This window comes from Ursus maritimus, unplaced genomic scaffold, assembly GCF_017311325.1.
Source record: "Ursus maritimus isolate PB19 unplaced genomic scaffold, ASM1731132v1 scaffold_4, whole genome shotgun sequence".
In the NCBI taxonomy this organism is placed as follows: Eukaryota; Metazoa; Chordata; class Mammalia; order Carnivora; family Ursidae; genus Ursus; species Ursus maritimus.
Window position 1 is genome coordinate 71533599 of NW_024426552.1, and position 14201 is coordinate 71547799.

General features: G+C 41.4%; 1 protein-coding gene across 1 annotated transcript in view; it reads left to right on the forward strand.

Annotated features, from left to right (window-relative positions):
• ATP13A4 (ATPase 13A4) overlaps nt 1-14201 on the forward strand; it is a 138848-nt gene that overhangs the window by 48255 nt on the left and 76392 nt on the right. Inside the window, exon 8 of the mRNA XM_008705149.2 lies at nt 11423-11569. Within this exon, the coding sequence (XP_008703371.2) occupies nt 11423-11569 (147 nt within the window). The remainder of the gene's footprint in view (nt 1-11422; nt 11570-14201) is intronic.

Consider the following 14201-nt stretch of genomic DNA (forward strand, 5'->3'; position numbering starts at 1 on the left):
CTTGGGAGTGTTACCTAACCTTGCAGGACCTCAATTTCTCCACTTGGGAAATAGGCCTAAGAAAAGTGCTTGTTCTTGCTTGCACTGGTGTGAGGATGCAGTGAGTTTATGTATGGAAAAGCTCCTTGCAAACTGTAAAATACATGATCGAAGACCATTTGAGTTGTGAGTGTGTGTGCATGTATGTATCGTTGCTGTAGCAGCTCCGAGAGCTTGCTCTACAGAAGAGCCTGCTATGGACTAGGTGCGCCACATGGAACGGTCTGCTAGTCTGGATGCTGTGTCCTCCCCTTGTTAGCCGAGAGCATTCCCTTCCAGGGTGGGGGCCATGGGAAAGAGGTCTAGTGCCTGCGAATCCCCAGTACTCATCCATGGTCAGTAAGGTCACCTCTCCTGCTTGTATTTGGCCAACTTTGTAACTGGATACATATTGGAAAAATGTTAAAAAGCACTGGTGCCTTAGGGTTCTGTGTTCCAGCTTCCTCCTCTTTCTTTGTCTCTTTCAAAGCCTTTTTTTTTTTTTTAAGATTTTATTTATTTATTTGACAGAGAGAGAGAGACAGCCAGAGAGAGAGGGAACACAAGCAGGGGGAGTGGGAGAGGAAGAAGCAAGCTTCCCAGTGGAGCAGGGAGCCCAACGCGGGGCTCGATCCAAGGACCCTGGGATCACGCCCTGAGCTGAAGGCAGACGCTTAACGACTGAGCCACCCAGGCGCCCCTCTTTCAAAGCCTTTTAAGCCCCTCTCCCATTTCACTGCCCTCTACAACTAATCAGAGGAGTCTAAACCAGCTTCAATCTTGCCTTTTTCATTTTGATATCAACTTTAATTTTTAATTACCTCCTCTTATGTGTCATTTTAAATGGATTTGCTATGCCACAGACTCTCCAAATAAATGAGGCTCTAAATTAGTCTTTATGTAATTAGACAAGAACTCAATTATATCAAACATTCTAACAATCTGAGCCTTAGATAAAAATAAGCTTTGAGCACCAATAGTTTAAAAGTCGTGGCTAGGTTATTTGCATTAAATGATACCTTAAAATTTTTTTATTTGAATTATATTATGATAGCTGCACTATAAAGACTTCCCATTAGGGAGGGCGAAGAAGACTCCTACCTGAAAATGTGTTGTATGTCTATTTTTCATGTTATTAAAAAATCAGTACTTGGTATTTATCATCAATCTCACACTGGTAAGATTACAGATCATTATCACAGATACTGATTAGGTAGTCATTTCTTAACATTAAGAAAAGGGGGGGCATGACGTACTGACTAAAAGTCTTTAGCACTCAGTTTATTTTCAGTTCCCCATCTCTTATTAAGCCCATCAAAAAGTGAGATTATTCCAAAATACAAGAGTAATTATACTTTTATTTTACAATTTTAAAAGTGGTATTTTATTCATTATTCATCTACTTCTGAATTTTAACCGATATCTGTAGGGTTACCACATTTCTATGCAAATAACATGATTTACATTCATTGGTGTTTTGAATTCAGATGCTTCTGATGATTTCCATAGTTTTCATCTTTATTATAATTACAGATGCGGTTTTTTCCCCCTTCCCTGTCATATGTCACATGTTGTCAAAGACCCGTGATGTGCAGAGGAGAATGTGATGATTGGTTACTAGGCTGAGTCAGGGTGTTTCATTTCAGTGTTTTAATGGGGAACATTTCCCTTCAGTTTCTCCTAAAGATGTCAGTGCTAGGGGCTTTAGTTAGAAAACTCAGAAATCCTGCAAATCAGCCATGCAAATGGCATTCAAAGTCTACCAGCTCCCCCAGGATGCTCTTTAGCCACCACTGTTTGTATTCGCATATTCTGGATCCCTGACTCATCTCTCCCTCCTCCTCTGCAGCCCAGTGTCTCCAAGCCCAGGTGCCTCACATCAACACCATTTCCTAAGGGAGCTAGACACTTTTTGTCTATGCTTTTCTCTTAACATTTCTTGTGCTATTCTCTATCCTCTTAATTCATTCGGTTATTTATTCATTCATTAAATACTTCCTGGAGCACCCGTCATGGACCTGACATTGTTATAGGTACTGGGAACACAGCTATGACCAAAACAGATGGAAATCCCTGTCCAGTAGAGTGACATTCTGGTGAGGAGTCAACTCACACACATTTTCTATAAAGTGAATATAGAAAATAGTTGTTCTACCTCTATTTATGAAAACCTATTCACCTCTCAGCCATCTACCTCCTTCTCCATAGCTGATCCGTTCTGTGCCTCAATTCTGGGGGCGAGTTAATTACCTGTCCTTCATTCTCTTTTATTTTTTTTTAATTTTATTTTTATTTATTTATTTTTTAAAAAGATTTTACCTATTTACCTGACAGAGAGAGACAGCCAGCGAGAGAGGGAACACAAGCAGGGGGAGCGGGAGAGGAAGAAGCAGGCTCCTAGTGGAGGAGCCTGATGTGGGCTGGGATCACGCCCTGAGCCAAAGGCAGATGCTTAACAACTAAGCCACCCAGGCACCCCCTTCATTCTCTTTTAGCTCTGTATTTTCACCTCTGACTGCTATAATGCCTTTTGCAATCTGCCTTGTATTAAAATGCTATTCATTTCACATTTTGTAAAATAGCATCTCATTGACTATTTCATATAATTCCCATAACAATCCTGGGAAGTGGGCATTATCATCAGTCTCTACTTTACAGATGAGGATACAGATAACACTTTGCACACTAGTTAACCTAGTAAATGTCACCCAGGCTTTCTCCCTTCCTACCCCTCTCTCCCTCTTTCCCTCCTTCCCTCCTTCATAAATTTGATGAGCACAGGTTGTGTGCCAGCCACAGTGGTAGCTCATGGGCTGGGGGTGGGGGTGGGGGTGGGGGTGGGGGGGTGGGGTAAAACAATTAGTCAAATCAAGGTTCTTGACCTCATGAAGTTCATTAGATCACTACACAAATAAATGTAAACATCCCATTGTTATAAGTGCTGCTTAGGAAAGGTTCATGATTATGGTAGGATTATAAGATAAGGCTTTGACCAAGTCAAGAACGACTTTCCAAGCTCCAAAGGATGATGAGTCAAAAGGTGATGGTGGCTGGTGGGGAGGGACAAATGGGAAATGGGCCAGAAAAAGGGAATAGTGTGGACAAAGAACTTGCACCTGCCTTCTGACCCTCTAAATCCAGAGTTTCTTCCCACTGTGCTGCATTTTATAGTTTTTTTTAATAGTTTTTTTCTTTTATTAGATTATAGGCTTTTTGAAGACAGTACTATGGCTTACTTTTCACTCTCCACATCATCTAGTACATGGCCACAGCAGATGCTCAATATTTATTTAATTCAATTAAATAAATTGAATTTAATCTGTAATAAATAGTCTCATGGTTTTTACCAGCACTTTCTTACAAAGATGCTGAAGCAAAAGGTCATGGTTGAGAAAGTAAGAGAAGATAGTATTATATTTCTTTAAGGTACACATTCCCTCTTCTGAATAGCATTCCCCCACCCACTATTTCAACGTGGTTTTTCCTTAGACATCCAGACAGAGAACCCTGAGGTCCTGTGGGCTCTCCTTCAGAAATGATTCTATGTTAAGAAAATTGTTTTTAAGCCATTATCCTTCATAGCACAGGGCTATTTATTTATTTACTTATTTTTTTAGTGTATGCTTTAATCCCCATCACATATTTTACCCATCCATCTCCCACCTCTCCAGTAACTATCAGTTTGTTGTCTCTAGGTAAAAGTCTGTTTCTTGGTTTGTCTCTCTCATTCTCTCTCTCTCTTTCATCTCCCTTTGCTTGTTTGTTTTGTTCCTTAAATTCCGCATACGAGTGAAATCATATGGTATTTGTCTTTCTTTGACTGACTTATTTCACCTAGCCTTATACTCTCTAGCTCCATCCATGTTATTCCAAGTGGCAAGATTTCATTCTCTTTGATGGCTGAGTAATATTCCAGTGTGTGTGTGTGTGTGTGTGTGTGTGTGTGTACCACATCTTCTTTATCAATTCACCTATTGATGGAGACTTGGGCTCCTTCCATAATTTGGCTATTGTAAATAATGCTGTAATAAACATAAGGGTGCATATATCCTTTCAAATTAGTGTTTTTGTATTTTTTGGGTCAATACCCAGTAGTGCAATTACTGGATCGTAGAGTAGTTTTATTTTTATTTTTTTGAGGAATCTCCATACCGTTTTCCGCGGTGGCTGCACAGTTTACATTCCCACCAACAGCGTATGAAGGTTCCTTTTTCTCCACATCCTCACCAACACTTGTTTCTTGTGTTTTTTATTTTAGCCGTTCTGACAGGTGTGAGGTGATACTCATTGTGGTTTTGATTTGCATTTCCCTGATGACAAGTGATGTTGAGCATCTTTTCATGTGTCTGTTGACCATCTGTATGTCCTTTTTGGAGAAATGTCTGTTCATGTCTTCTGCCCATTTTTAATTGGATAATTTGTTTTTTGGGTGTTGAGTTGTACCAGTTCTTTATGTACTTGGGATACTAACCCTTTATCAGATATGTCATTTGCAAATATCTTTTCCCACTCACTAGGTTGCCTTTCAGTTTGGTTGATTGTTTCCTTCACTGTGCAGAAGTTTTTATTTTGATGTAGTCCTAATAGTTTATTTTTGCTTTTATTTCTCTTGCCTCAGGAGACATATCTAGAAAATTGTTACTCTATGGCTGATGTCAGAGAAATTGCTGCTTGTGCTCTCTCCCAGGATTTTTTTTTTTAAGATTTAATTTATTTATTTGTCAGAGAGAGAGAGCACACAAGCAGGGGGAGCAGCAGGCAGAAGGAGAAGCAGTCTCCCTGCTGGGCGAGGAGCCCAGTGTCGGACTGGATCCAGGACCCTGGGATCATGACCCGATTGGAAGGCAGATGCTTAACCAACTGAGCCACCCAAGCGTCCCTCTTCTAGGATTTTTATGGTTTTAGGTCCTACGTTTTGAATTTATTTTTGTGGTTGGTGTGAGAAAGTGGTCCAATTTCATTCTTTCGCATGTAGCTTTCCATTTTCTTAACACGATTTGTTGAAGAGACTGTCTTTTTCTCATTGCATATTCTTTCCTCCTCCATCAAAGATTAATTGACCATATAATTGTGGGTTTATTTCTGGGTTTTCTATTCTGTTCCACTGGTCTATGTGTTTATTTTTGTGCCAGTACCTACTGTTGTGATTACTAATACAGGGCATTCTGTATTGTGATTTACAGTTCGAAAGGTATTGGCATATACATTGCCTCATTTGGTCTTTTCTGGTAGAAATTATTTTTTCCCCATTTTACAGATGGAAACACACAGAAGTTTAAAGAAGAGTTTAGTGTCCCATAGCTGTAAGCAGCGAAAGAAAAACTTCTATCGAGAGCTGAACTGGAGTTGGAACTGGAGATCTTATTATCCCCTGGCCAGTGAGCAGACTCTGCAGAAGCAATAGTGTAAAATGATGGAAGAGTAGAGTCTGGAGCCTGACTGCCTGGGTTTCATTCCCAGTACTGCTCTTGACCTACTTTGAGCAATGTATTAGCTTAGGCTGCCATAATAGCATACCACAGACTGGGTGCCTTAACCAATAGAGAGTTATTTTCTCACAGTTCTGCAGGCTAGAAGTTCAAGATCAAGGTGTTGGCAGGATTAGTTTCTAGTGAGACCTTCCTGGCTTGCAAATGGCCAGCTACCCTCTCTCTGTGTTCTCACATGGGAGAGGGAGAGGTCTGGTTCTTCCTTGTCTTATAAGGGCACCAGTCCTTTCAGATTAGGACCTCACCCTTATGACCTCACTTAATCTGAATTACTTCCTGAAGGCCCTGTCCAGATGCACTCACGTTGGCGGATAGGGCTTCAACATATGGAATCAGTCCATAACAGGCAAGTTACTTACCACTCCCCAACTCTGCCTCCACCTCCTCTTCTTGTGTTAAGTGGGGCTAACAATAGGACCTGCCACATTGTCATGAGAAATAAATGAGAGGGTACGTGTAAGGTGCTTTGATGAAATCCGTGCCTGGCATGTAGTCATTCCATGGGCCTTGGTTACTACACACTTTTAAAACCAATTTTGACTTTTTATTTGTTACTTCTTACCATGCACTGCATCTCCAGATATTTCAGACAATTAGTCAGCTAACTCACTGCCCATCCTTCCCTCAGAAAATGATCATAAAAACAAACAAAATATTTAATGTCTCCAAAAGTATATGCTGAATTGCTCAGGATTTCCTCTTTTTTTTTTTTTTATGCACACATAGTTATAGCCCTTGCTTTGTCATATAAATTCCCTGCTTTGTCCACTCCCCATACCACCATCACCCCCTCCTTTTTTTTGGTGAACATGTCCCAAGAGTAGTGAGACAATAATCAGTGTGAGATTTCTTCAATGCACAGAACTTTATTTCTCTATTTTATAACTAAATCCTACATTTTAGCCAATGTCAACTTTTTCCAGCTAAGCAACTTTGGGAATATGAGGTCAAGCTATTAAGAGTATCATTGGATACGACCAAGAAGGGGAGAGGAAAGAAAAAAGTGATAATTAGATATAGAAAGAATAGTATTTTGCCAAAGTCATGGGTCTGTAAAGGCAGTACCGTGTTTTAGAAAGAACCTGAAAAAAGTAAGCTCTTATTACCTTATCCATAATCCTCTAAGTACTTCGTCTTAGCTAGAGTTTATGCCTGAATATTGTGATGTATCCATGTCCAAGTGAAAAACAGTGACATTCTAATAACTCTTTGGAACTTTGCAATAGGTTACTTTTCTTCTTCTTTTTAAATTTTTTTTATTTTTAATTTTTTAAAAAGATTTTATTTATTTATTTGAGAGAGAGAGAGACACAGCACAAGCAGGGGGAGGGGCAGAGGGAGAGGAAAAAGCAGACACTCCACTGAGCAGGGAGTCCACTCTGGGATCATGACCTGAGCCAAAGGCGGATGCTTAACCGACTGAGCCACCCAGACGCCCTGGCAAGAAGGCAAGCTCAGAAGTACATTTCGCGTAGCAAACTCCTACACAAGGTCAGTCACAGCATTGGCATGAACGTAAAGTGACCATTACACTACTTTAAAATTCCAACAGGTAAGTGTGTATTACAAAAAGTTGTAAGAAGATAAGCAAGGCCACTCACTCTGTGCAAATATAAAAGTTAACCTGGCGTTTCAAGTTCAGAAATTGCAAGGCCACAGGAAATAAAAAGTGCCCAGGTTCCCCCCACCCCTTTCTGTCCAGGTCAAACAAAGCTCCCCTGTGTGCATTCAGTTCTTTGAAAGGCACTCCTGAATTCTTTTAAATTCTACTCTTAGAATTCAGGGACTGAGCTAGTTAATTCTCTTGATAGAAAGAAGGTAAAGCCTGCTCAATGAGACTTGACGAGTTACACTTCCAGATTTGCCAAGCAAACAGTTTGGGTTATTTGCATTACAAAGCAGTTATTTAAAGTGGTAGATCCTCTGGAACCCTTAAGTCTCTTATGGATCATTAACTGCTTGAGAGAGCTGGGAAACAGTGAAGTGGAATAGCCATTTCCAGGTAAAACTGCTTCTTCTTCAGAAAGGAAAAATAAATCGGAAGGCTCTCAGAGACTCTCACATTTCCTCAAAGGGAAAACGAGCTCCTATTGACAGGAAGATCTCAGGAACAACATGCTGTAGAAAATAAGGCACAGAGCCATAGGCCAACGAGCATTGTTGCACTCAGCTACGGGCCAGACCTTGGACCCCGTGCATTATGTATTATTGCATTTAATTCTTCAAGCACCCATGAAATGTGGTGTTCTCATCCCCACTTGCCGGATGCAGAAAATGAGCCTCAAGAGAGTTGCACTGATTTTCAAGATGGTTCAGAACTGAGATCTGCTCAGGATGTGCTCAGGAAGGGGCCTGTGCTGTTTCCATGTTGGACAACACCAAATCAAAAGCCGGGAGAAGTTGATGGCATTATCCAGAACGACCACCTCACACTGACACATTTCCCTCCATTTCTTTGCCTGCTTTTTTTTTTTTTACCCAACCAAAGGTTGGGTAAATTTCTTTAAAAAAATGAATGATTTTACAGAGTGTTTAACACAACAGTAAACAAGAGAAAAATCGGTATTATTACCCACTCTAAGAAAAATGGTTGCTCACTATGGTATCTTTACTGGATCTCTAGAATTATAGTTTGCATTATATCGGTGGCCTGGGTAGATCAGTTGGCTAAGCGGCTGACACTTGACACTTGATTTCTGCTCTGGTAATGATTTCAAGGTGTTGAGATTGAGCCTGGGGTTGAGCTCTCTCTGCTGTTCCCCCCTCACCCCCTGCCGCACATGTGCACCCATGCATTCTCTCCTTAAAAAAAAAAGTTTTATACTTTGCATTATATAGAATTATGGGTTATAGGGTTTGGCAGGTAAGAGGGATGGTAAGAAAGAAACTTAAAGGCAAGTATAACCAAACACCTTTGATTTAATTATGATACAAGTGATGTAATAAGATGGAGGCATGTAGATGAATTTTGGTCTCACACTTATCTAGACTAAGGCATGCAGTCGGTGCATTGTATTAACACTGACCTGGGAGAACTTGGGAGTTCCAGTGTTCCACTTTGCCATTCCCTTTTTAGGCATTATAATCAAGAGGTCTGTTTGCTGTCACACAAGGGCAACAGCTTGGTTTTAGGAATCAGATTCTCTGCTGCCAAGAGAGCAGAGATTGTGAGAAACTGGACACTATTTGTTATATGATGCAGATTTCATGGTGATTTTCATATATGAGCCAAAAACCATGGACACCTTGTTGAAACAAAGAGGAAAGAGCCAAGATTTGGAGTGGGAAGACCTGGCTTCAGGTCTCGGTTCTGGCCTTACTACCCATATCAGACTGGCCTGGTCTGAGCCTCACTGATAGAGGACCCGGAACAGAAGTACTAAATAAATGTTAACTATTTATTATTATTATTATTATTATTATTAGATATTCAAACAAAACCCTCTCACAACAACACTCCCTTTGAGGTGGTCAAAGGCAAAGCCATATAATGGCTTTCATATAATGCTGAACTACGTCAATGTCAAGGTGTGTCCTATGGAATTGTTGCCTATCCTGCAATACTTAGAACTTGTCCACCAGTTCAGCGGCTCAGTCATTAGAAATTCAGCCATATTCAGCCATTTTTAGGCTCTGAAGGCAACGTCATGCAAATCTGGTTTAATTTGATATAGTTATATATATATATTTACTGAGGGTAATAGCCAAGGTTACTGGTTTTTAGAATTAATTCCTTAACTTTCAAATTTCTATTGTTTTCCCCTTTCTCTTCTTCTGTCCCCTCCCTTCTCCTTCCCTTTCCTTCTCTGCCCTCATTGTCACCCCTTCCCTCCCCACACCCTTTGCTTTGCTTTCCCCTCTTCCCCCTCCACCCTAGCTCTCTGTCTCTCTCTAACTTGGCCTCTGTCTGTCTCTCAGAAGCTGTGTTAGGCCTGGTTGAGCACAGATACCCATCAGATGCAGTCACTACCCACAGTACAAGAGGAGTGATAAGGTGACAGGTAGAGATTCAAGTACCCGGATAGTTCAGGGGAAAGAGAAATTAGAGAGATTCCCATGATGTGATCTTTGAGCTGGGCCCTAAAGGATGGGTTAGGGTCTAGCTATATGTAGGCTTATTTTTTTTTTAAGATTTTTATTTATTTATTTGACAGAGAGAGAGACAGCCAGAGAGAGAGGGAACACAAGCAGGGGGAGTGGGAGAGGAAGAAGCAGGCTCCCAGCAGAGGAGCCTGATGCAGGGCTTGATCCCAGAACGCCAGGATCATGCCCTGAGCCGAAGGCAGACGCTTAACAACTGAGTCACCCAGGCGCCCCTATATGTAGGCTTAAAGAGAGTAAAGAAGAACATGTATTCGAGGCTAAGGAAACTGAAGGAGCAAAGCCATGGAGGTGGGCTTCTCTTGAGGAGAATCAGTGTGAGATTAGCTCCAACAACGAGTGTATCTTCTCCTCTCTGTCCTTTCACAGCATCAGCTGGGACACTCTTCCCAGCAAACATGGGTTTGGTGGAGATAATTACCAGCTCTGACCTACATTCTTTAGGCATCAAATTGTTTCCCAGGCTGGACTTCCCTTGCCATCCTTCCTAGCTCCTGAAATAAAATCCTAGTGGATTATACGCATAGCATATACCCGTTCGGATAACAACCACATTGTGGTACCTGTTACTCAGTCCAGTGCTGCTCACTCTAGTTCTATTCTGTGATGAAGTCAGCCATGAACTTCAAGGGAAGAGGCTTCAGCTAGGCTCATGCAGGGAGGTACCTCCTTCAGTCCTACCTGTGCTAACCTTTTGACAATTACATCTGGGCACCTTCAATCCATGCATTCAGTCATGGACCAACATCCATTCATTCACTCTCACCAGGCAGGTCACAGTTCTCCACATGGGTGGGGTATAAGGGACAATAAAGCATGGTTCTTATCTTCCAGATGGTCTTGATGAACTAAGGGAATACAAAGCAGAAAGTGATTAGGATGGAACTGGAGGGGATTATGCTGAGTGAAATAAGTCAGGCAGGGAAAGACAATTATCATATGGTTTCAGTCATATGTGGAACATAAGGAATAGCGTGGAGGACCACAGGAGAAGGAGGGAACACTGAAGGGGAAGAAATCAGAGAGGAAGACAAACTATGAGAGACTCTGGAATCCTGGAAACAAACTGAGGGTTACGGAAAGGAGAGGGGTGGGGGGATGGGGTAGCCGGGTGATGGGCATTAAGGAGGGCACGTGTTGTGATGAGCACTGGGTGTTATATGCAACTAATGAATCATTGAACACTACATCAAAAACTAATGATGTACTATATGTTGGCTATCTTAAAATAATAATAATTAATAATAATAATAATAATAATAATAATAAAAGAAAGTGGGGGCAGTTGGGATCTTTAAGACTGAGGATAGTGATAGTCTCCCCCCAATCACCTTCCCCCGCCACAAGATGGTGTTATAGGGGTGTCCCAGAAGAGGTAGAATTGAAGTTAAGCCTGGAAAACCTGGGATGGTTTGATCGTTCTGGCTTCCCCATCCTCCGAGACTAGGAGAAACCCTTTGGAGTGCTTGCTTGTTTTCCTTTTTTTTCTGTGAAATTTTGCATCTAGCTGTGGCCTCATGGCTTGGAGAGAAATAGGGAAAACTAGCTCTTTTCTGAGAATCCATCTTCCTACCCTTGAATTTTGTTACATGTGCCATTGCCTCATATTCACATCCAGATCCCTTAATAAATGATGACAGGATTTTCCCTTCAAAGCTTTCTATCTACTAGTGTTCAAGGGCATGTAATTTTGTGTAGAATGTTTCTTATCTCCATAACCTTACAGGATTATATTAAAATGATGTTTCCTAGGTTGCATTTTAGTCTGATGACTCCTCTTGACTTCACGGGGGTTTTGGTGTCTATTTCCTCAGGATGAATTCCAAACTTATTCACGGAAAAAGGTAATGTGGGTCTACCTGTCGTCATTAAACAGCGCATTTGGTGTCACTCCTGGCCACCCTCTCATTACAGATGAGGAGTACATCATAAATAGAGCCATCAGAAAGCCAGACCTAAAGGTAAGTAAATTATGGTAATTGCTGATGCTAGAGAAATGTGAAATTTCGCTAGAGAAATTTCTTCCCCAAAATACAAGTTTAGATCCGCCACCATGTAATTCTCTACAGTATACCTAGAACGTTATAAAGAACATGTACTTTGGAGCTAGACGAGCTGAGTTCAAATCTTAGCTTCATCCCTCTAAACTGTACAGCCTTAGATCAATTTCTAAACTCTGCTGAGCCTGTTTCCTCATGTATAAAATGATGACGATAATGCCTACCTCTAATGTTCGTTGATGACATTCAATAAGTGAAGGAATGCAGAGATCAGGATGGTGCCAGGTACATAGTAGATGCCCAGTACGCATTAGCTCTTAGTACCATCGGACCCCGTATGGTACCCTGTGAAACAGGGTTTCCCTTACTGGACTGTAATCACCCAGAACATCCCAGAGGCTTTGCTTATGTCTGCAAAATGACCTTATTTTGAGTTCTCTCATTCAAATGTATTTGGGTTACTCCCTCTTCTCCATATTAAATTAATACTACTTGGCTTATGACTAGTTAACATTCACATTAAAGACATTTTATAAGACAGACTATTTTCTCTGAAATTTACGTATGTGTAGACAGCTGTTTAGTTTTATGAGCTCAAGGCCAATTTTTAAAAATAATAAAAGTGAATTGCTGAGTGGTTTCTCTATTGTCAATTGTTATCACCCAGCTGTTTTAACTGCCCAAACAAACAAAAACAAAAGAGGTCAAACACCTTCAACTAACAGATTGCATAATGTGTCAGGTGGTTATTCACCTGGAAAAGTGGGCATCTCAAATCAATTTTATGGACCTGACATTATTATTGACCTCCACCTTCTTTAATTTCATCAGACAAATAAGCGGACAACAAGATGAAGAAATGCTCAAATAAACAAAATGTAAAGAAGGGGCAGAGGTCTTGAAATGGAAAGATCTGGCACCAGGCTTGATATCTTCATTTACCACATATGGCATAGAGAGTTTGGCTAATTACTGCCTCTCTGAGCCTTGAGCTTCTTCTTTAGAAAACGAGAGCAGTGACTCCTTCCGTGCCTGTTTCTCAGGCTGTTGTAAACCTAAGATGGGACGGTGGACATTAAGGTGATTTGTGAACTGTGCTGAATGACATTCATAAAGGGCAGAAACTTTCACTGCAATTGGAGGAGGTTCCACAGGCTCGGCCGTGACAATAGTGATGGTGACAGTGAGGAGAGCAACAGTACCACATGACAAGGCCCTTCAGGGAGAGTCTGGAGACCTGCAGCAAAAGAGCTCTGTGAGCTTTACAAACGCAGGCCAAGAGGAGACTCTAGGGATCATCGTGGGATTGCAGGCAAAAGGAAAACCCAGTGCTTAACCTGTTAAACAGGATGCTCTCACGACGTGTTCCAGCAAGAAATGAGGAGCAGGAAGCCTGAGGAGGGGCAAGCTTCCTGGTTCTGAGCAGAAAGATGAAAATCACCCCACTGCATACCCCTGAAGTCCTAATTACTATTTCCTGTCTGAAGTTCCAGGAAATGGGCAAATAAACTCCACCCCATGCAAATATTGTACTTCACCTCCTCTTACTGGTGCCCAGAGCCTCTGATGGGGAAGAGGGAGGCAGGGAAACTCCAGGCAGACATGATTCCTTCTGGGGAACGTTAAAGATATTTGAAAGGTCTGTGATGGGGTCATCCTTCTTACTCAGTGAGGAATGGCCTCAAGAAATTATCAGGAGATAATGGAACTTTCTATTTTCTGACCTGAGGTAAAATTTACCCGCAACCTCTTCATTCCCCGTTATTGCTGCCGTCACCTGCTGGTGTTCTGTGTCTATTATGATTTATAAGCTTCTCAATCTCAGGCTGTGCTTTCACATCCTCTAGATTTAGGCTCCCTAATGGAGCAGGGGCCTCACATTTTCCCACGGCTCATCCTTTAAAAATGTCCTAACTTGGATTTTTGAACCTATGGAATTCATAAAAGAGGCAACCCTCACTTTATGCAACTTGAATTGTGGCAGTGATGCGAATTTTCAACCCTTCTTCCAAGACTCGCGTGAACATTATATCCTTTAAGAGACTAGACTTTGGAGCCTTTGGGTTTGAGTTCAAATTCGACCCCTGCTTCTTAATAGGTGGGATCTTGGGCAAATGACTTAATCAAAACGAACTTCGGGGATGAAGGAAGAAGTGAAGGTGAAAGTAATACCTCTCCTGCCAGAGGATGATGAAAAAGACTAAAGAGAATGTGTGAAAAGCCCCCAACTCAACAGACAGTGGCTGTGAGTACAGTCCAGCTCTGCTTGCAGAATTCCAGGGACCGAACAGGAATGGCAGGTGTGAGGCAGCAAGCGTGAGGTCCCAGTGTGGTCCACAACTGCCTTCAGACACTCTTTCCTTACTTCCACTGGAAGCTTGTGAAGGAAGAATCGCTCCCAGAGGCAGTGCACCCCAATTTTACACATTAAAAATCAATCAGAAAATAGGATTTATTTTTTAAAATGATTTTGCAACCAATCTCGCTGAAATAAATCCATTCTGTAAAATAAAAAATACAGCATTTAACACTCTTTCTGGGTAACTATGAATGTGTGTGTGTGTGTGTGTGTGTGTGTGTGTGTGTGTGTGTG